The sequence below is a fragment of the Quercus lobata genome, chromosome 1, assembly GCF_001633185.2.
Source record: "Quercus lobata isolate SW786 chromosome 1, ValleyOak3.0 Primary Assembly, whole genome shotgun sequence".
Taxonomy (NCBI): Eukaryota; Viridiplantae; Streptophyta; class Magnoliopsida; order Fagales; family Fagaceae; genus Quercus; species Quercus lobata.
The window spans coordinates 7,337,014-7,360,997 of NC_044904.1; the positions used below are offsets into that span (position 1 = coordinate 7,337,014).

At 34.5% G+C, this 23,984-nt stretch overlaps 3 protein-coding genes across 4 annotated transcripts; 1 reads left to right on the forward strand and 2 right to left on the reverse strand.

The window, feature by feature from the left end:
* Positions 1-1,659: 1,659 nt before the first annotated feature.
* On the forward strand, positions 1,660-4,142 carry LOC115974216. Its single transcript, XM_031094495.1, has 5 exons — positions 1,660-1,899; positions 2,108-2,314; positions 2,667-2,750; positions 2,945-3,166; positions 3,848-4,142. The coding sequence occupies exons 1-5, from the start codon at positions 1,841-1,843 to the stop codon at positions 4,020-4,022; spliced, it is 747 nt and encodes a 248-aa protein (XP_030950355.1). The 5' UTR covers positions 1,660-1,840; the 3' UTR covers positions 4,023-4,142.
* Positions 4,143-5,897: 1,755 nt separating this feature from the next.
* Positions 5,898-14,594, reverse strand: LOC115976619 (protein OSB2, chloroplastic-like). Of its 2 annotated transcripts, none has more exons than XM_031098044.1 (9): positions 13,983-14,594; positions 12,698-12,836; positions 11,292-11,385; positions 7,631-7,713; positions 7,464-7,515; positions 7,086-7,189; positions 6,859-7,003; positions 6,499-6,563; positions 5,898-6,421 (listed from the first exon to the last, which is right to left on the reverse strand). In XM_031098044.1, the coding sequence occupies exons 1-9, from the start codon at positions 14,420-14,422 to the stop codon at positions 6,305-6,307; spliced, it is 1,239 nt and encodes a 412-aa protein (XP_030953904.1). In that variant the 5' UTR covers positions 14,423-14,594; the 3' UTR covers positions 5,898-6,304. The 2 variants fall into 2 exon arrangements, with proteins under 2 accessions (XP_030953904.1, XP_030953896.1); XM_031098036.1 differs by having other exon boundaries at positions 7,407-7,515; positions 13,983-14,592.
* Positions 14,595-16,030: 1,436 nt separating this feature from the next.
* LOC115976633 (probable serine/threonine-protein kinase PBL18) lies at positions 16,031-23,552 on the reverse strand. The gene is made up of 6 exons (XM_031098056.1): positions 23,280-23,552; positions 22,147-22,478; positions 21,911-22,046; positions 18,839-18,975; positions 18,613-18,736; positions 16,031-16,658 (listed from the first exon to the last, which is right to left on the reverse strand). The coding sequence occupies exons 1-6, from the start codon at positions 23,341-23,343 to the stop codon at positions 16,273-16,275; spliced, it is 1,179 nt and encodes a 392-aa protein (XP_030953916.1). The 5' UTR covers positions 23,344-23,552; the 3' UTR covers positions 16,031-16,272.
* Between the last annotated feature and the right edge of the window lie 432 nt (positions 23,553-23,984).

Below are 23,984 nucleotides of genomic sequence, written 5' to 3' on the forward strand. Positions count from 1 at the left end.
GTTTCCAATAATAAAGTTAATCAGGTTGGCGAATTAGATGATTTTTGAAGGTCTAACAAAAGTAAGAACAGATTTGGAATCTACGCTGAAGGACGTTCACATGTTAAGTAGAGGATTCTGGTTATGTATTTTGTTCTGTGAGAAATTACAAATAATGTTTCTCTTCAGTTATTTGTTCATGGCTTGGGTTGTGAGGGTGTTTTTGTTTGGTTGGAAGACCTGTGTCATGATTGAAGTTTATCTCTCAAAAGGAGACTTTTACATGTATTGTTTATTGTTATATTCTGTTTTAACAGTTATAAACTAGTCAAGAGTTAAAAAAAAAAAAAAAAAAACCTCTTGTGACATGGCCGGACACTTTTATTTTTATTTTTTTAGATGTGATGTTATATTCTATTTTAACGGTAATAAACCTAGTTCAAATCTCCCCTGCCCCTATATATATTAAAACCAAAATAAGCCTTCATGAAACTTTAGAAAGATTTGATAAAAAAAATCTAAAAAAATAACTGTTAATGATTTACAACATGAAATCAATAATATTAAAAAAGAAATTATTGAATTAAAAAATGAAAAAAAAAAGCAGTAGAAATTATTGATTTTTTTTTTTTTTTGATTCTTAGATATTATTGAATTAAAAAATGAAAAAAAATAAAGCAAGATTATGAGGGAATAGATAACTGGGGGAGTAAGGGAGAAGAGTAGATATTTGGGGAAGAGTAAGGGAGAATAGTAGATATTTGGGGAAGTAAGGGGGAGTAAGGAAGAATATGAAAGCTAAAAAATTAAGCCCTGGTTACAAATGAAGAGAAGCATGCCTTTTTATAGGTAGAAACATACACTATTTGAATAGTGAAGAGCAACATGAATTACATGCGTGTGTATATATGGTTTAGTGTTATAATTTTCTACTCATTCCAATTTAAAGAATACGCATTTGTCCAATAGATTCACTAATTCGTGTCTTCCAATTATTAAAAAAGTTAGGTATATAATGAGATACTTAACACAACAACAAACACATAAATAGTAGAATACTATAAATATAGATAATAATAATAATAGAGTAGCAACTGGACTCAAGTTAGTTCTTATGTGGTGTTATTTTGAAAATTATTTTTAATATTTATTGGTACCAAAAAAAATCATTAACGAAATTTATATAAAAATTTCTCAACGGATTAAAAAAAGAAAAAGAAAAAGAAAATACACGTATATTATACACGTCTTCCACCCCAAGTCTTGGACTTGTTTTAAAAACTACAAAAATAAAAAATAAAGGAACCCTAATGACTTTTGGAGTGAAATAAAGAACGTGCAACAAATTTTTATGAGAAGTTTTAGTGCCACAAAAAAGGCACAATTTGTGTTACAACTTACCACATGATAAGTTGTAGTTGATAAAAGGATGTCCTCACATCACCTCTCTACCAATCACAACTCATCATGTGGCAAGTTGTGGCACAAGTTGTGCCTTTTTTTTTGTAGCACTAGACTTTTTGATTTTTTATTCAATAAAATAAAAAGTAAAACCTGTACCCGTTTGCTCGGTTAAGGAATTGTGGTCAATTGGTCAAAGAAACGATGACTGGCCTCTCGCACCGCCTATATAAGATTCTTGGTCCCCAAGTAATAGTAAAACCAAAACCAAAACCAAAACCAAAACCAAAACCAAGTCCAAGAATCTCTCTCCACAATTTATTTGCTTCTGAATCTATTCCTTCTCCTTATAAATAGTAGTATTAAAAGAACTATTCCGCAAACTTTTGCTACGATTGTAGGAAGGAAGAATCATATAGAGAGATATAGAGAGAGCAAGCAAAGGGGAAAAAACAACAACATGGAATGGTGCAGTCACTGTCTTAAAACCATCAAGACAGATAGCATTGGCGACTTCACGTAAGTACCTTCAAAACCATCTTAATCTTTCTTCTTGTTAAACCTTACTTGCATCAGTTTGATTCAATATAATATATGTACTGAGAAGAAAAAAAAAAAGTTTCTTGATGCCCTTTTAATAGTTCAAGGTTAATAAAGTTCAAGGAGAAGGTTTTTTTTTTTTTTTTGAATCTGGACTCTCATGGGGTTAAGGTGTGTAACATTGCAGGGCATGTTCTACATGTGGAAAGATTTTGGATCATGTCAGTGTCCAAAGAATTTCTAGAGTGAGAGCAAAAAGAATTAACAAGAGAGCAAAGGAGAACAAGCATGGTACAATGGGAATAGATTCTTCTTCTTCTTCTTCAATTTCTGAGATACATGAAAGCAATGGAATATTCAATCAAGCTACTGAAGACAACCAGATCATTCATGGGTATGTACTATATTTGTAAAATATTAGGTACCTTGCTTTTGAATATTTAGAAATTTTTGCATATTCCATGTTTTGCTTTCAGAGTGTTTTAGTTCTAATTTGGTTTTAAAGACTTGAAGTAAACTGATAGAGAAAGAACAATAATTATTTTGAGTAGAGTCTCTGTGTTTATATAATTTTCCATACAAAGACATGCTATGTATACAAGAATGCATATATATAGACAACATTTGATCTATGAGGATTCCTTGATTAGACTAAAATCAACAATAATTAATATTCCTTAACATGAGTTAATTGTGATTTATGTGATACAATAACAAAGGCTAATTGATATTATTGTGTGTTTAAGGTGGTCAGACAACTTTAGCTTCAAAGAGATGTGGTGCTCTCACTGTCTCAAAACCATCAGGACAGAAAGCATTGGTGACTTCACGTAAGTATTTCCAGAGCTTCTTAATTCTGTTCTTTTAAAACCTTATTTGCATCACTATGTTTCAATATATAATGTAGGTACTGAGAAAAAGAAGTTCCATTAATGAAATTAATAAAAATGTAAAGAGCACTGAGATACACTAACTGCAAAAACATGAGCACTCTTTTTCTCATGATTAAACTGTTACATTGCAGGGCGTGTTCTACATGTGGAAAGGTTTTGGGTCATGTCAGTGTCTCAAGAATTTCTAGACTGAGAACAAAAAGAATTAGCAAAAGAGCAAAGAAGAACAAGCATGCTATAATAGGACTAGATTCTTCTTCCTGTTCTTCAATTTCAGAGACAAGTGAAAGCAAAGAGAAGTGGTGCACTCACTGTCTCAAAGCCTGCGGGACAGAATGCTGTGGTGACTTGATGTAAGTACTTCATGGCTAGCTTCTTACAAATCTTGTTAGACCGTTTTTCGCCTCCTTTCTCTTCTACCACATACACTTGATAAGTGTTTAAGCCAGAAAACTTTATTTTTAAGTAGGCTCTGATTTTTATTAATTTATTTCCTTGCATATTCCTTTCTTATCCAAATTAATTTGTGTTATTGGGGGTTTATTTTTGGTCTTCATTACAATAAGATCTTCTCTGAGGCAAAACCAACACCTCCTCTTGTAACATAATTTAAAACACTGTCCAATATTGGTACTAATTACTGAGACCAGTGTGTGTGTGTATATATAAAATGTGCACATTAATTGCTCTTACTTATTTATTGGTTATGAAAAACAAGGTTCTAAGACACAGGTGATGCTGTTTATAGAGTCTGTTTTCTTGTTAAATCCTCTATAATATGTTTCAAACTGTATATCTCAGGGAAATTTTAGACAAGTTTATATGAAAAAAAGCCAACTCTCCCCATGAATCAAAGAACTGTATTTTTGACATGATCCTCTTTCCTCTCCTTTCAAGTTTACTTCTTGAGTATACCACAAAATAGATTCATTTTAAACAAAGACTACTCCTTATGGTTTTTTATTTACTTATTTTAATGCCTTAGAGTTCTTTTCTTCTTTGTTCTCATCGATGAATCTGTGATTATTTTGTAGATGTTGTTCTTGGTGTGGAAAGGTTCTTGGTGAAGTCACTGTCGGAAGTTCATCAAAACTGAGGAGGAAACACAGATACGAAAGAATCAAAAGAACAAAGAAGAACAAGCTTGGTACATCACTGGAAGTTGTTGAGGATTTGAGCGCTAGTGATAAAGAAAAGGAGTACCAATAGAGTGCAAGCAAAATAAATTGATAAGTACTCTATTCCATTGAGAATTTGCAATTGAAATTGGAGATGTATTTTTTTAATGTAAATAGACAATTTAAATCTTAATATTTGTCAAAAACAGTGTTATTCTTACTCTAAATTCTTTTACACATTATTTTTTTTTGAGAATTAAATTCTTTTACACATTGGTTATAAATTGATGCATCTGTTCAAGTATTTGTCACACTGATTGCAAGCTTTATGTGCCCAATTCTTTTTTTTACTTTCTCTTTTTTCATATGAGAAAATTTTATTTATGATGGTAAACCTGAATTACAATTCTTATCCTCAACAAGGATTTGTTGAATCCATATAATAAGAGGCGAGTTGACGAGCTGGTCTATTTGCACTTCCATGTACAAAATAGAATTCCAAATCACACATTTACTATTTTCATATTTTTGATGTTTGATAAGAAGGCTGACAATGTGACATCTATTTGCTTATTCCATTAAAATTGAGAGGATCCCAATTTTAAAAATAATTTCTCATGCACCATACATAAACATCTTTGTGTAACCCACTTATTATGAGAGATAATGTACATAGTGAATGCACAAAAATGCTTTCTCCAAATTTGAGACCATTCTTTATCCCCTCTCAAATTGCTACCATTTTCATTTTTTCTTTGCATTGGCTACATTGCTCACTCTTTTTGTCACACCAACTAGAAAGTTTCCTTCTTCATCCCAGAATATTGGTTATGACTTGTGAAGGCCACCTTCAGAGAGAGAGAGAGAGCATGGGCTGTAAAGGTGAAGTCAATGGATCATAAAGCCATTTGGTGAAGTAAGAATTTATGGGTTGCGGGAAATAATATGTGAAGTGAAACAGAGTGGGGTAAGTAGCCCATTTACTTGGAGACAAATTGAGTAAAAAGGCCCAGCCCGCATACACAATTAATTGTACTCTTGGATCTTGCGCATGCTTGGCTCAATTTCCAGATCTTATAATGGGGTTGTTTTTAAGTAGGCATTAATTAATTAATGAGAGGCTGCCACATAGCCAAGGAGGAAATATGGTTTAGGAAATTTATTATTATTATTATTTTTTGACAATAAGGTATTCATCGTGAATCTATTGTAGAGCTTTACTTCTTTTTTATCTTAATAAAAAGTGGGACCCTTTTACTATAACCTAAAAATAAGGGTGTCAATTGTCAAGACATGATAAAACAGCTCAAAATAGATTGACCCAACCTGACTCAAACCTGAATCTTTTTGACATGAAAAAGAAGAGTTGACCTGTTACCCGTCCTATTTTTTGTAAAATAACCTGATCCAACCAGCGACCCAACCAATTTTTTTTTTAATAAAAAAAAAATCTAACTATTCTCTTAGGTACTCATAACAACAAATCTAGATTCCATTAGCAAATTTTACAGTTTTCCATCATTACCATAAGATTTGGATAGATGATTGTTGTCCACACCTAATTTATAGTTTTGAATTAAAATGACTATTTAATCAAAAGAGAATGGCCTCCAGAACTTGAAGAGCTTATCAGTCGTGTGGGAGAGTAATTTGTAGAATCCCATCAACGTAATATAATAAAGAGCATAGTGTGAGAGATGAACCGTAGGGTGAGCATAGTGTGGTCATGAAGGTAATTGAGTCTGTTCAAAACTTTTTTAGGAATGAGATTATGCCAAACGAATCAAATAAAAATATATAAAACATTAATTCTAAAACTCTTGAGTGTTGACAATTTTAGTCAGTTTAAAATTTTACTTTTAAAATTAACAGCCTACTTTTTTTTTTTTCAAACGAATTCACCCCCCCCCCCCTTCCCCCAAAATGAAAATATATTTTGGTCCCAACTTAGCAAATGCGTTCCTAATTTTTTTTTGGGTAGGTAAAACTGATTTTAAAAGAACAAGAAAATTGTTGAAACTGAGAAAATTCCTAAACAGGTAAAATAGTAAACCGTCACTGTCATAGTTAGACAAGGTAAACATGCTTTCTTGTCACACTAACTCTGGTTTCAAACTTCAAAGGATGCAACTAAGAGGGTCAACTGGAATGGAGATGTACACCTCAAAGCAACGATCATGAGTTGAATGAAAAGACAAAAGCAAGTATTTTCTTCGACTTCTTGATGTATTTGTCTTGGTAAACTTCAACCAATCAAGACGGCCAGCACAAAAAGTCAGATATTCAACTGAGAAATCAGCATAAGACCTGATCACCTCATAACTCCCATTCTGGCCAGGACTCTAGACAGCACTGTATCCCTCTAGCCAATTGTCATACCTTGTTTCCTTTGAGAGGCGGCAACTTTGGAAGCACCCAATCAGGAGAACCATTGAGCCATAACCCCTCACCAGTATCCTTGTGCTTAAAGTCAGGAGATCTGTGATTCCTCTATGAACAGAAATGAAGAGGCATGAGATAAAATAGTTGAAAAAGAAACACCAAAAGATAATCAGCACCTGGAGTACCTTGTTCAATCTATTGTCCCACCATTTAGTTGGATTTTGCACCAAGTCCTTCCATGATTCCTCACCTAAATCAGTATAGTGATGATGTCAAACACAAGATCACAACTCTCTCTTTACCCATTACTTAAAGAAGAAAAAGACAAAATGAAAATTTTGAAAAACCAGATTGATAATTTTGAATTTTAAGAACTCAGAAACAAAATGGATGTCAGAAAAAATAAATCATATGAAGGAAGATATCTTCCTGATTTTATATGAAATCATTGTAATGATAATGAGATATATCACTTTTATTCTTTTAAACAAGTGATTTTTTTTTTTTTTTTGTCTTCCTGCCAAGCCAAAAGTTTCCGCGCTCACCTCTATGCTGCTTCACTTGTTTTGATTTTTGAGTTTTCACATCAACTTCCACTCCAAGTTCTGACAAAACCCAACTTGGTGCATCGGTAAGCCAGAGTGCATGACCACCAACCTTATGTTTGAAATCAGGACTCTTTGGATTCACCTGTAAAGAAAACAAGAAAGTCATACATTTCACCAACAAAATCATTCGGACAACACAATCACATGAAGAGAGGGGTCCACACCGATCCACTGCGCTTACTATCACGGTTATCCCACCATTGTTTCGGATCATCAAGAAGCTCTCTCCAAGAATTAATTTTAGAGTCCTCGCTTCTCTTCACATCAGCTGAAAAATGAGTTAGTCCCCACTTCGTGATTGGAATAAAGAATATAATCAGTAATAACATTCTAAACATTTTGACACGACCAATTCACCCAAGTACTAAAACAGAGTTTTCAATGCATATGGTAAGTACTTCTCAAGCTTTTTTAACTGAGTTTTGCAATCAAATTTTATTGAGTCAAGCTTCTTTTTGACCAATTTGGGAGTTGAATCATAATACCGAGTTCTATCGAGTCAAGCTTCTTTTTGACCAATATGGTAGTTGAATCATCAATACCGAGTACTAGGTCATCTTCCTTCTGTTCATATGCTGCAACTTTTGGATTATCCTACAAGCAAATTACACAACTATATGAGTACATCATTATCAATTACCTGGAGGGCAAAAAGAAACCACCAAAAAAAAAACACACGCACACACATGAGCAAAGCAACTACTCTAACCTCTTTCAACCTGATGTCACGCAGATTGGACTGGGAAACTAACTTCCATGATTGGCTAATATCATCCTCGTTTTTCACACTTGCTACAGTGAAAAGAAGATATCACTAAAAAATGAAGGTCGTAAAAGGCAAGGTAATGAAGCATTATGTTTGTACTTCAATAAACTGACACCTGAACCTGGACTTTTAATAAGCATTAATATTTGCCACATCATGCAATTGCTTTTAATTTTTCTGTATGTACAAAATATAAAGCAGATAGATATGTCAAATTTGAAGTGCTTGTTACTGGTGTAGGACACCAATTTTCCACCAGATTTTTTTTTTGGGGGGAATCATGAAAGTCTAAATTAAAGAGAAGAAAAAAATCTAATATGGAGAAATTTTGCAATTAAAAGATCCACAGTTCTGCAGTAAATAGAAATGCAAATAGTGGACAGACTGATCAAAGGAAAAAGGTTTAAATTTTTTGATAAATAATAAATTTCAATAAAAAAGCACAGTGAGGGACACAACCAAAGTACACAAGAAGTATACAAGAGAAACACACAAAATAAAAGCAATTCTCTAGCATATATTTTTATCAGCTAACTCAGAAAGTGTGCACAAGATCATTCTTGCCATCACCCACATGGCCCCAAACAAAGGGAATCCAAGAGACTACAACTCTATCATGAAATCACAGCGAGGAAATAAGCAACCCATTAACTACACATTTAATTTACACATGCAACACCACTTTGCAATGATTATTCCACACGTTTTCAAAAGAGAAGATTTCAAATTCACACTCACAATAGTACTTTTCACAAGATTACAGCACAAAAATCAATCCCCAACCCCAGCAATCTAGGAAAACTATTTGTTACAAAGAAGACCATCCAGGTAATATTGTTGCGATGACAACCAAACTTCCCTTTCCAACATGCTAGAAGGTCAACCACAGACTTCGGCATGGCCTTGTTTCAGCCACACTAGCAAGATCCCTCATACCAAGCACAAAAAGAGGTGCATCATGCTGTCAGCATTCAACATTGGACGTGTGATATAATCATTAGTTGCTCACCTAGGCAGTGTACTTGCATGTGTGCATCTGTGTATTTTTAGGCTATGCTTATCATGTTTAAGACCTTAGCTAGGAAGCATGGACGTGTCGGACATGGATACCACACTGACACTGCTGCATGTGTCCCGAGGAAAAACAAAAAAAAACAAAAAAACAAAACCTCATGGGGATACGGCCCAAACACAACTGCAACACAGCTGAGCAAATTATGTAGTTCTCAAATTTCTTGGCTGGGGGGATGTAGTTTTGGTCCATGGACATTCTTTAAAAAAAAGGCTAATTACAATTTACCTACTTGTAGTTTGGCCGAAATATAAGTTGCTTACCACTAATTTGAAATTTTGTACTTTACCCACCTAAGGTTATCTCAGTTAGGATTCCGTAACCCAACTCCATTAAAACTAGGGCTAAATATGTAATTTTGCTCCCCTTTATGTCTCTCTCCTCCCAAAACATAAAAAAACATAAAAGAACAAGAGAAAACAAGATCAAAAAGTGAGGGTTTTGTAAAAAGTAAGAACAAACTTTAGCTATATCTCATTTCCATCTTCTCCCCCACAAGCGTTTTATATCTAAACCTTTCAATCCAACCCTTTTTAAGACGCACAACAAACACAAACAAACCCTCTAGAAAACTCACCCAAACCCACCATTAATAAACCCTAAAAACCAAACCCAACACAAACCCCAACCTCCTTCACCAATTGAAAGTAGTAGCAAAGAATCAAAGGGTTTCACTTTTAGCCACGGAGTTCCAGCAATGAGATTGAAGAAAGAGAGAAAGGTGGCTTCAAAACAAAGATTGGCAGGTCTCTCTCAAACCCCAAGGGTGCTGGTGGTTCAATGAGTTAGGGTTCTGGTTATGGTGGTGTGACCAGGTGATGGTGGAAGTCTTGGGTGTTGGTGGTAGTGGTGCACATTAGCAAATCGGAGGAGAGAGGGGTGGTTCACGGTGATGCTTGGATTGGGTTTTGGGTTTGATTTCTTGGATTGGGTTTTTGGTTTGGCTTTGAAGTCAAAAAAATTTTATGGGTATTTTTTGGGTTTGATTTAAGCTTTAGATGCTATGGCTTCGATGTTTGCTTAGAAATGAATGAAGGAATTTGTTTTTGTTTTTGCTGGATCTGTTGATTCTTAATAGAATCTTCTATAAAGAGAGAGAGATAGAGGCTTCTATGATGGTGGTAATGTTTGTTCTTAATTTTTACAAAACCGTCACTTTTTGATCTTTTTATTATTATTATTTTTTTTTATAATGTTTTGGGAGAAGAGAGACATAAAAGGGGAGCAGGATTGCATATTTAGCTCCATTTTTAACAAAGGTGGATAACAGAATCCTGACTAAACTGACCTCAGGTGGGTAAAATGTCAAATTTCAAACTATGGGTAGGCAACTTAAATTTTAGCCAAATTACAGATGGGTAAGTTGTAATTAGCCCTTTTCAAAAAGAAAAAAAAAAGAGTTTTGGTATGTAGATATGAAGATAAACTTTTGGTGCATCATTGGCCGACTTTGTGCAGATTTGTCAGACTATACAGACAGAATTGGGGAAATGAATGGAGTCCTGTACTAAAGGAGAATTGTGCGGATTTGTCAGACTATCAACATGGTCATATCTCTGTACTAAAGGAGAAAATTTTAGCCATCTTTTAAAAATATTCTTAAATACCTTGGAATAGCCAGTGATCTCAATAACAGGCTTGACGGACACCAACTGCACATCAATGTCATATGAAAAATGAATGCAGTTCATATTTTGATCATACTAAAATTGCCTGAACATTTATGACTTCTGGTCTTTAGCACATTCTTTGGACTTGAGACTTCCACTCCCTATTTACAAAAGGCCTGTTTCATTGGAAAAAAAAAAAAAAAAAAATTATCCACCTATCTAGAATTTAGTTTTTTAGATCATGTCATTAGGTAACTTTTGTGGTCATGCTAATTTAAAATCCTATCTTATTACAATTTTCTTAATGAAAAATGTCCTACTAGGTCATCCTTTCATTAAAAATTCCAAATATTATTCTCAGCTTACCCAAAGATATTTCTTGCTTCTCTCACCTCCAAAACTAACCACTTTCCTTCCCCTTTTAACTTTGCTAACCTTTAACTACCTTTTCTACCCTAACCATCCTGAAGCCCCAAAACACCAGCCATCAAAGATGCCTCGCAAACTCTGGTTTTTAACAATCGAGACTCAATCTATTAAAACCCAAATAAAAATTCCAGCCTCTAAAGCTAATCCCTCATACATTTTTTTTCCCAACCTTGGGCCATCAAAACCTCCTAAGAAACAATAGCCTGAAGGCCATCTGTTGCTAGTACCCTACATCTTATTAGAAAAATTCCTTTTATACACTTATTTTGAAGTTGTTTTAAATAAAACATGACTAGTTTTATATTGGCTATCAAATGTACCACCTCCCTCTCTTCCAAGCTGTGGGAACATTAAGGCACTAAACATGACAAAGCCAAGTTCATTGAATGCATAGCTAGTATCCAAATTATTAGCAATGTGACGCAAGTTTCCAAATAATTATTAAGGTAGCAAGCACACATCATAGGACTGAGAACCAGATATATGGATTTACCTAAACGTTTTAAGGACCATTTTTGTTCAGGAGATGTCGAACTGTTCTTCATTTGAAAAGACGGTTGGACAAAGTTGAGGCTATGCACCATAACCTGACATTGTCAAATATTGGATGTCAGATTCAACACATACAATTAACATAAATAATAAAATCTCATTAAAAGAGAGACATGAGCAATAGTAGCTTCTCTCTACCCTATATGCATAAATAAAGGAGTATTACTCTTAACAACAATGCATGGGCCTTAAGATGTCGTTGCTTGTATTTCTGCAGTTGGGATTCATTGGGTGATGCTTGAGAAGTTATTAGATGTCTACGCTTGTTGGAAAGGGTTGTATGGTCGCCATAGTAATAGTCTTATTTGCAATGCTGTGTCTCATTGTGTTATGTGGACCATTTGGAGAGAGGAATAACGGAAATTTTGAAGCAGTAGATATAATGGATATTGAGATTATAACTAGCCTTTTCCATTATTTTTTTGAATATTGTGCTACAATTGGTAGGATATCTTTTAATTGCCTAGTAGTTTTAAATTTTAATGCATCCCTTCAACCTCAATCTTTAGTAGACTTTAATCATTTTTTTTTTGGATAAGTAGGAGACTTTAATCATTTTTATTATTTTGATAAGTAGGAGACTTTGATCATTTTAGAGTTCTCCTTTTAATAAAATTCATTATTACTAGTTAAAAAAGACAATGTATTGACCTTGAATTGTCCAAAAAGGGTAGAAGGGTTGGGATTGAAAATAAAAAAGAAAACCAAGTTTTGGGTGGCTGCTCTAGCTAGTGAACAGTGCCTGTGAACAATAAAGGTAGCTACCTTTTAGTGATTTGGTTTAAAAGCCCGAATAATGATGCTTCCCTAGATTAAAATCAAATCCAATCATTGTGGACTAATGCAGGGTGCATCAGTCCACAGCAAAATAACTCGGCTCAATTTTAAAGTTCAGTTTGCAATCTCTTAGTCTATTGACATGTGAATGAGCTATGCTCAATATGAACATCCTCCTCCCATAATAGTGGGATGGAGGGTAAGGTTGTAGGTTCATGAAGCACCAGGTGCCTGTGTAACTTGTCAATAAGAAAATAAAAATAAAAATCTTCTAGTCCATTGACCATGATTTTTTCTCGTTTGTAAGATGTATAAAAATTCGACAATAAAGGGGCACAAGTGCACAACCCTAATTTTTAGTTTTATACATAGCACCACCTCATAAGTATTTAAAATTTTGTGGAAACAAATAATTTTTTACCTCACACAGAAATGAGGGGTTACCAAAGTCAAAACCACAATTAGTGTTAAATAAATTCTCAAAAACTCAAAATCTAAATGAAGTCCATGGGGCCACATTTTTAGTCACAAGGCTTGCATATTCACTGCAAAGATCCAACTAGAACATACCTGTATATTGGCTTGACCCTGATTTGCATTCAAATGAGGGGGATCTGCACTCAGTCGTCCAGTTACATGAACAAAATTTTTTTCTTTTAAATGGCGAGCAGCAATATGAGCCAAATCGCCCTCAAAAATTATTGGAATCCTGATAAATGAGAAAACAAAGAAGACAGTCTTGCTAAGTAGGAAAAATGATACAATAAATAATTATGAAAAGATTGTGAAGGGTCCATTTGGTACAGATTATTGAGTCCAAAAGGCATTCTTTAATGATAAAAATTTATTTTTAGGTGTTTGTTACAGTGTTACCTAAGATCAATTTTTTTTTATAAGTATTGTTACCTAAGATCATAAAGCACTTTCTATACAAAATTTTGCAAATATAAATATATATATATTTTAAAAGTATAACAAACAACCCCCCCCCCCCCTCCTAAGACAATTAATAGAATGAAGAAATTAAATTAATAAGCAAGCAACGAATATTTATCAACTCTAACAATGAGAATAGGCAATGCCATGACTAGAATAATATAGGTCAAGAAAATTAAAATAGATGCATTAATACTAACAAAAATTAGCTTGTAGCAGATTCACCAAATACGTTTATTTCAGTACAACTCAGAGTGAAAACTTTGAAATGAATTAAATCACATAACAAACATTCTTGAAAATCATCCTAGTTTGTCTAAAACAGTCTAAAAAAGATAGCCACTTATCTAGATTAATCCTTCTCAAACCTAAATCAGATCCCAAATGTTTGCTCCATCTAGCACCAAAAGCGTCAAATTAAACCAAAAACAAAAACTCATATAAGCGAACTAGGAAACCAACTATATTTGTGAACCTTAGTTTCAAATTTCCTTTCTTTTTTTCTTTTTTTTTTTTTAGAGTATAAATAAACAAGTTTTGGGTCCTGGGGAGAAGGGAAGGAGAGATTCGAACTAGTGACCTATGCTTCACGAGGCATGGTCCTCATACATGTGACCAGTCAAGTTACAATTGGGGTTCCTCGTAATCACTTATATAGCGAGTTCAACCAAGTAAACACCCGATACGGGACACAAACACACACACACGCTTATCCAATCCAACCCATATAATTCAAAGTATCACACAAGCAATTGCAACTAGCCTAACATATAAAACTATATAGTATCAACTTACAAAGTGCAAGAGAAGCCAATATTTTTCATTTTACACGCATAAAAAAGGCACGAACATAACTCTTTAACACAAATACTATAATGCAAAAAAAATTAAGAGAGAAAATTACTAATTTGGTTCATACCAAAGAGGAGGAGAGTCAGGAGAAGAAGGAGGAGGGGAAATTTGGTGAGTTTGAGTAAGCACAGTGCCAGCCCAGCACTTGCCATCAGGAGATGATTCGAACTGAACCGGAACGTGGACATAACCAATCACGTTCACCGAATTCGCTATCTTCGCTTGGAATGGAATCTCGCTCGGCCTTGCCCATTCCGAACTCGCCACCGCCGCAGTCTCGGCCTCGGCCTCAACCTCCGCCGTTGATTTTGATTTTGATTTTGAACTCGAACTCTCTGCTGCTCCTCCGCGGCGTTGATATTGCCTAGGGATTTTAGAGGTGGAAGCGGTGGTGGCGTAAGTGTAAGATTGAAGGAAGAGAGAGGCGTAATGCTGCCATTTTTGTGTGGAAAGGGTTGGAGATGGAGAGGCTATTTTGGCAAATGCTCGGCTAATTACTTTATTCATTTTTTTTTCACACTTTTTTTTTCTTGTACACCTATAACTCCATTCAATATGGATATACAGAACAATACAGAGAGAGAGAGAGAGAGAGAGAGAGAGAGAGTGAAGAAGAAGGAAAGCAAACTCTGTGTTTTTCTAAAACCCTGCCTTGCTTTGCTTCTCTCTCTAGTCTCTGGTCTCTGCTTTGCTAGTAGTGCTTGGTGGGCTTGGGTTACATGAATCCTTTTAAACTGGGCCCAAAGACACTCCTCGGGCTTGATTCTGTTGGGTCCTAAATTACTCTTTAATTCAATATTCACTTTTTTTATTTTATAGCAATTCAATTCTTTTTTCTTTTTTTTTCCTTTTTTTTTTCTTTTTTTTATAGCAATTAAATTGTGACTTTTTTCATTTTATAGCAATTCAATTCTTTTTTTTTAGGGTGCCGTTAATGGGTGTTGTAACACACCCGTTAGTGTGATAAAATTTAAAATAAACTATTCACGTTTTTTTAGGGATACGAAAAAAACTGAATATGTATTAAATATGTGTCAGTGTAGATGGAGTATTAGAGAAACTAAAGTGCACGTCTAACATAAACCAAAGTTAAAAAGTAAAATTTTGCCAATTTCCTATTCAGGTGGGATTTGTGATAGATTATAAATGAACCACAGCCGGTTCATTAACAAGGACTGGCTGACACCTGTTTACAAAATCCTTTTTAGTATTAAAAGTCAGAAGTCAATTTGGTCTAGTAACTATTGGTTATAGTTAAATTTGATTTATGTTCAACTATTAAGCATAACATCTTTAAATATGGTTCAAAGTGATTCTCAATTCATTTAAAATTGAGTGGTGATTTCTATTCTTTGTCTTGGCCCATGAGGCCTATGGTGTACTCTCGAGGCAATGTGTAGGATAGGCCCACATTGGACAACATAAACTATTTAATTGCAATCTATCATTGGAGACCCCTATTGAAATTAATGGAACCCAAATTAGGGCGCTCACATTATCAATAAGGATCACCCTTATCTTTAAGCAAATATCCACATTCTAAATCCTAACTTTCAGTATATTATTACCATTTATCCATCTTAGTATTCTGTTTTAGTCACACTCATTTTAACAACATTTAATACCATAGCTAATATTCTAGCAATGTTATACAATTTTCTCTTTAACTTAATAGATATTTTACAATCATACAACACTCCCAAATTTCATGCACTTCTCTACTTCACTTGCCTTGCGCTTATCTTATGATTCACATCCTCTTCCATCTTTTTATCTTTTTGAATTATTGATCTAGGATATCAAAAACTCTCACTTTTTTACTAAACTTACATTCCATCTATTTTTTGTTTTCAGTCCTAGTCGACTGCAAGTTTTTATATTCTAAATTGTCTTATTGAATTTCTAACTTAAATGTTGAATTTCTAATTTAAACGTTAACTCAATGTCTAGTTTTATCCAGTAAAATTATATCTCAAAAAGTATAAATACTATTAATTAAATTATTTATAATATCATCAATCCAGCCAACGATTAGACCCTTCTCAAACTATATAAAAAAATAAAAAATAAAAAATAAAAAATCACTCTCTTTTAGGGTTCTCTGTTTAACCCAAATTTTAAAACTATGATCCTCATCATTACGCATTTATTCTCTTAATACAAGAAGAAGAAAGAATATAATTTTATTTACAAGGAATAATTAATTGGTCGCAAGAAGATACCGAAACACTAGACACACCCAAGTTGCAGATGTGTATAACGAGTCTTCTGCAGAATTGTTTTACGTAGCAAAAGAACAAATGCACCTGCATGCTAGGAACAAAGGTCATACTGAGTTTTGTAACTTCGATGGCTGTCTAGCGGGAGTGCCTCAATGGCTTGACCGTGTCCCTGCGATGGTCTGGCGTACCTTGGGGGGTCCTTGGGCCATGTGATGATGTTTGGAGTCGTTCCAACGAGGCTAGCACATCAACCATGGGAGGCCTATTCTTGGGATCTGTGTGAAGGCATTTCAATGCAAGTGCAGCTGCAGCTTGGACTCCTTTTTTGGAGTACTGGCCCCCCAACCTTGTATCCATAATCCTCAAAACTCGTCTGCTCTCACTCAAAAATGGCTTCGCCCAATCCACCAGGGTTTCCTCTGCAGCCCCAGGTCTATCATCATCCATAGCCCGTTTTCCTGATAGTAACTCTAATAAGACGACGCCGAAGCTATACACATCACTCTTTGGGGTCAGGTGACCTGTATGGTTTAAACCAGTTTATCAGAAGGAAAGAGCAGCTTGGAAAGTACAAACAAAAATAACATCATAACTAATCCAAATCCACTTAAAACATCGCACTAAGTGAGCGTTTGGATCTAGATTATAGACCTTGCGTTTGTGTCTGTGTTTGAGTGTATTTTTTTTTTTTTTTTTTTCCCCAGTACCCACGTGTGTGAACAGTAACTTTTTAATTATTTTTTTATTTTTTTCAGTTTTCAGCAAAATAAGCGGTATCCAAACAGACCGTTAGTATTAATAAGAAACATTAAATTAGAGTTAAACATATTTACATAGCATACATTTTTTTTTGCTAAGAAATGCATGTGCTATGGAAATTATATTAGTTCATACCACAATATATATAATGATAAATTTTACATGACCTAGTATTGACATGTTTCCACCATCCCTGAAAATTTGTCCATTTGGTTAATATAGGATGTTTAAAAAATCAACCTCATACACATTCTCACATAATTATCATTATAATTTATAAACATTTCAATATTGCTCTTAATATTTCATAAAATATGTGCAAAATCAAATGAATTATGTTATTGCAAAAGTTATGAAGTTATCATACAAGATATCATGAGAGTGTAAAAATTAATATTTGATCTTTGACAATTGATGGCAAATTTAGGATAAAAGGGGTATTGTTACACTGAGGGTTTAAGTATTTAATACTTGCTTATTCAACACCTAGTCTTTTCCTATGAAATGTAAGAAATTTCCTCTGGGAAAAAGATAGTAGGGGGACTAGGGGTGATGGATATATCCAGATATGTACATGACAAGGAGGCAAAGAGAGAGGGGAAAGATAAATAAAGGAATCTTGTCCAATCAGTTGCTCTCATAAGTGGGCAAGAGAGCGTGGGGAGCTTGAGAATTTAGAGCAAGTCGGGAGGTGACAGATGACTCACCATCTCGCTGACATGATCACTGACTCACTGGTCACCTCCCCAGCGCCTTAGACATAATGTTTCAATAAATTGTTTTAAAAATCATCACAATGAGCTGGACTTAACTACTGAGGGCAAGCCGGACCAAGGTTTGCTCAGTTTTTACTGGATAATTAGGTAGTACGGTTTCTGAAGTTTATAAAATTGATATCTATTTATGGTAAAGCTGTTCAGACCATCCGGTCCGATTTAGATTTTAAAACCATGAAGTTTCCTACAAGCTTCTACAAACCAGTAGCAGGGGAGAGTTTCACAAACTGTATAAAAAGCACTAGCATAAAATGCTGAAAATAAATCCATGCTTTCTGCAGTTCATATATAAGATGAAAATTATATGTTCAGAAGACAAACAGAAAGGTGAGGCTTTGAAAAATGCAGCAACCTAGTGGGTTCTTCTTAACTGCATATTCAAAATTGCATGGTCAAGCATGTCAGGGTATTCTAATCCTGAGATTACAGGAGTTAGAGCAGCTATGTTCTGCTGCTCTTCTGGGGGGAGAGAGTACTATTGAATTAAATCTAAAATCAAGGAGAAACTCAGCAAAAATGGGGAGTTGTTACGATCCTGGTTGGGGGTTGGGGGTTGGGCTGCAGTTCCTTGCACTAGACCTTAGAAACATTCGTCTTACTCTTTCACTGAAGCTTCTTATATAAATTTTGAGGATATCAGTTGGGGCAGCCTACGATCCAACGCAGGAAGTTAATAAATATCAGGATTTTGGGCCCTAGCCTCTCCATGAAGCAATAATGAGCCAAAATAAATAAATATTCAAACAAAACAAAACTACGCAATTGTTCAGGATAGGCGTAGCATGGGATCTTCTTTGTTATTGTTTTAGTTTTTTGGTTTCTTTCTTCTTCTTTAGGAAACAAAAAATAAGTCTCTCTCTCTATCTGTGTCCTACCCACAAATGTAACTTACTGATAAAAGACAAACGTATTAAAGATTCAACAAAAAGGTAATATCTACCTGTAGCTACATATTCTGGGGCAGCATAACCCCGAGTTCCCACTACTCGGGTTGAAACATGAGTATTATCTCCAGTTGGGCCATCCCTTGCTAAGCCAAAATCTGAAAGCTTTGCATTGAAATCCTACAAAACAATTAAACCAAGTCAGTTAGGCACAAAAAATTACTATGCATTATAGCTTTATAGCACTCAAATTAAAACTTTCAGCATTTAAGCAAAGCATACCGAATCAAGTAGAATGTTAGAAGCCTTTAAATCACGGTAGATTACATTGGCGTCTAAGCTATGCAAGAATGATAGTCCTCGTGCAACAGCAATTGCAATATTCATTCGTGTAGGCCAAGCAATAGGTTGAACACCTTCTGCAAAAATGGAAAAAAGATATTCCCAGTATTATTGATTAAGAAAAAAATATCAATTAGATTAAGGTGATGAATGGATTGCTTTTCTCAGAAAAAAAGGGGTGGGGGGGTGGGGGGAACCATACCGTAGAAGAGGAAAGAACTAATGTATGAAAAAAGAGGAAACCTAGAAAAGACATCGATGTAACTATCACATAAGTTAAAATTACAACACTTACATTACCCCATACGTGCCCTGACTGGAAGGATACCTGGGGCAAGTTTGGGACATGGTTGGACCTATTCAAAGACAACAGTTCTCCAGGAATACCAAAAACAAGAAATGACTTGGAAGCTTGTCTAAAAAGCATTTCCAGAGACTTCTCTTTGTTTTCTGGGAACATCAAAAGTTGTTGTGTGTCTTAGTTTTTTGTTTCAGCTAAAGAAAGGCAAACTAACTTGAAACAGCATGTCCCTTAAAATTCTTACTTCTTTTTTGATACATGTTTTTGTGGAACATATCCTGAATCAGATCCAGGTATGACCTTTATTTGCGGTTTCTAATACAATAACAACCAAGCTTTAGTCCCAAATTATTTGCATTTTCTAATAATAACAGGAAAAAAAAAAAAAAAAGGAAGAAGAAGAAGAAGGAAAAGAAAAGGCCTAATTTACCCCACTAGAAATTTTACCATCCATAATTGCTAGACCTGTTCCAAAATCATCCTAGCTGTCCCCTTGCTTGTATGAAGTAAAAGGGATGCCAGATGTTTATTTTGATCATTTTGTTATGAAATACAACTAGAATTATTATCACATAAAAATATCTACACAGAAGATACAGAAAAGATGATGGATCTGACCAGAATCCTGATTTAAATGTATCTCAGCAAATAACCTCCTTAGTTAACTTAGACCAATTTTCAGACTATAAAAGGGCCCTAGATCCTTGTAGTTAGAACAATTTATTCTATGACTAAATTTATGTTATTGATAATGACAGTTTGGCCATGCATTATGCTGCTGGGTTTGTCTATCAATTCGTGCTGTTCCCTATTCTCCAGTAGTGATTTCTTTTTTAAGTCTCCCAAGGAAAAGGTCTAGCTACCATTTGCCTTGTCAAGTGGCTAGCTGAGACAGGACAGGAAGAGTTGCTACTAATTTGATGCAAGATCTTAAGGAATTCACACTAGATTAAGTTTCTTGAAGGATTTTTTTTGCTTGTTTGATATGAAAACAGAGAATTGAAAAGAGAGAGGGAGAGAGAGAAGAGAAGAAGAAGAAGATAAACTCTAGGTAATTACAGCTAGTTCCCTTAGTAATCACAGCTAGGAAGGAGAAGGCAATCACAACCTTTAAGCCTAAAAGAACTGTTGAGATTTATTAAATTCAATCTATCTATGTTTCCTAGGCGATCACATTCTCAAAGGCTTAAGACTGCTGTTGGAATTTTATTAAACTCAATCTCTGTGAATTTGACAGATTACATAAAAGACTTTATATAGGCTATTCCAATCCTTTTTCCTACAAAGACCTGGATATCTAATTAAACCACTTAGGAAAGAACAAAGTTTTCCTCCAAAATAGTTTGAAGTAAATTCCCCCAACCCACTATGTGGCAATTCATAAAACTATCCACATGTATAAACCGCATGACTTATTGAATAATCTAAACAAGTCACATGACTCATTGAATATTCATATGACTAAAAAGTAATATGGATGGTTGTTTGAATCACTACGTAGTGGGTTGGAGAAATTTTCCTCCAAACCAATTTGGAGGTAAACTCTATCCATTAGGAAACTACTAAAACAATATAGAAAAGAACTCCAAATATAAAATTGAACTCATGGCCTCAGTTACAGCCCATTCCAGCAAATTTGAATAGCACCAAATAACCCCTATATCAATTGAACTTAATTTTGAGGGGAAAAAAATGAACTTATTGAAACTGAATTAGCAACTTCCAAACTTAAGTTACTTAGTTTATAGGATTCCAAATAGAGGGGTACTTAAAAAATGAACTTAAGTTACTTAGTTTATAAGATGCGGACTTCTAGAGCTCTTCCTTTTAGATTCCAATCAATATGTGTCTCATGATAACCCCAGGCTACCACCCATATTGCAAGTGATACAGATTTCAACAGCCTATAACACTAACAACATAATTTTTTCTAACTTTGTTTTTGAGAAGAACACAGTAAACAGGCAGTTATTATCTTTATAGTACAATCTCTCAAGCATATTCTACTGCAAAGATGCCAAGGTATACAGTTCTAATGGGAAAGAGAAAAACAACAAATAGAAATAATACAAAGAATCACATGAGCACAGTTATTTTACTTGTTTTTGCTTACAGTGCCCGAGGCCCAATACAGGGAAGAAAGTTTTACCAAAAACAGTTGAGTGAAAAAATAAAAAAAAAGAACAAGAACTCCCGGGGTCACATCAACCAGTAGTCAACAGTGAACTGTCCCTCTATCCAATTTAAATGACTCTTATACAGGCTCAAACACATGTGAAACCTAGCCATAACTTTTATATGGCAAATGTACCCCCTTGAAACATGGGCTTGGACCCTTCAAAGTTCAGGGTCAGTTCCCTGGCAATTTTGGCCTTGGACTACCCCAAACCCTGCATATGCCAAGGCAGAGACATAATCTAAAAGGATTGAGCAGCAAAATAATATTAACATAACATCTTCGCATGAAACTGCAATTTCTCTGATTTCATCTTGTCTGTCTCATTAAAAAAGGTATACAACCATTAATACCTTGAGAATTTAAATTTATTGGATAGGTGAGAATGTATATAAATTCATTAAGTGAATAATTAACTATCTAAACTATTGATGGAGTACCATACCAGTACAACAAATGTTGCACTTAAATCTATAAGAAAAAAAGTAAACCATAACACAGTGATTAAATTTCATAATGTGGAAAATACACTTACTTCTAAATAAATGATTCTCCAAGCTTCCTTTTGGCATAAACTCATAGACAAGGAGTCTGTTATCAGACTCTGAACAATAACCAATGAGTTTAACGAGATTTTCATGGTGAAGCTGGCCTAGATAATTAACTTCTGCCTGCCAAGTTTAAAGGTCCAAAACAGACACGAGAGTTAAAATTTTGGTAAGGCCCAAAAATGAAGAAAAATAGCTTTTTTACAGTTCATGTTGCACATACAAGCCATTCCCTGTGGCCCTGAAAGCTTTCTGGCTTCAGTTTCTTTACTGCCACCACTATTCCACTTCCTGGTCTAGTGGGAGCTAATGTGTTTGCATCAATCCATCCTTTGAAGACACACCCGAACCCTCCCTCTCCGATTAAACTTTCTGGGCGGAAATTCTTTGTGGCATTCTTGAGATCATTGAAGTTAAAGGACTTGACATTGTTGGAAAGAGATATATCAGACTTGGATGTTGTAGAAGATGTGTTCAAAGAATGAAAAGGTGTTTGCTCAGTAGAACTGGTCAATTCCTCCATTGTCTTACATGGAGGCTTTGTAATTGCACCTCCTAAAATGGATAAAATAAATAAATAAATAAAAACATTTAAAAAGATAATACTCAAAGTTAAAGGCAACCAACAAAACTTCCTTCAAAGAGAAACAGGGTACTCCAACTCCAAGTTACAAATAAAATCATGAAATCAAATATATTATGCTAAAAGAAAATTGGAATCAAGATTTTTTAAAAGCATCCTAATCTACACGTAAATGAACTAACGTTGGCAAATCATGGTCTCATCACATGCCCCTTTTTTTTAATCCATGTCCAGACAACAAATGTTCCATTGATGTATGCAAAATATATTAAGAAAGCTTGACTTATAAGTCTGCTGCTTTATATATATAAAGCTCAAATTGCAAAGTCTCTTGTCCTTAAATAAGGATAAGAATCCTTAATTATCTTGCCCTAACGATAAACAGCAATCATCAAGAAGCAAACGTCATAACGTTTCATATATATATATATATATGAAGCTCAACTCATAAAGCCTCTTGTCCTCGAATAAAGGAGAGAATCCTCTGATGTCTTATGATAAACAGCAATAATCATGAAGCAGACGATCATAACGCTGATTTGATTCTCAAAGCAGCATACATACATATATATACACACGACTGGTTTTAATTTTTAACCAAAAAACCTCCCCAGTACTTTCAAATTACCCAATTTTCTGTTAATCAAAACCGCCCCATCATCCAAACAAATACAGAAAGAACCAAAAAAAACATCAACAACTCAATCCAAGAACATAGCTATTAGTTCATAGAGAATATAAACAGTATTAAAAAAAAAAAAGACGGGACTGACCATGAAAATTGGTAGAAGAAGCATGAGCACACTTGACGGGTTTTCTGAAGCAGTTTCCCATCATCGAGTTGAAGAGAAATGGGTGTGGGTGGTAGTGGAAGGGGGTGGAGAAAGCAATAAGAGGAGTTGGGAGAAGAAGGAAATGTCAAAGAAGAAGATGCGAGGTCTTCCATTTGAAAGTGGCAGTACATAATTACGAGCAGGCAGCTCAAGCAGCTCAGCTTAGTCAAACTGAAGAAATATTGTATCGTTTTTCCACTAGTTTTTTTTTGTTGAGAAGACGTCTTTTCCACTAGTTGAATGATGGGGAAACAATACTATTTAATATCTCGTTGAAAGTTTGAATGAATTGACTGTTTATAAAGTAATATTGAGGCTGTATTTTAGCTACTTTTATTTGTTAAACTACTTGACCATAAATAAATAAATAAATAAAAACTTAAGAGCCAGGCGTTGAATTTGTTAGGGACATTGAATTTGGACTCACGAAAATGGCTTGTAAATTGAAAATAAAATAGACCAAATTAATTTGTAGGTTTTGTGGAGTTTAGTTGTATTTGATCTAAATTATGTCTCGACTTGAAATAAATGTGTTCTGATTTTTAATGGAATTTTTGCTGAAGCTTAGTCCATAGAACGGAGATTTGGACTGATAGAAAAAATTTTGGCATATTTTGTAGCTAATTGTAAATCATGTGCGCAGGA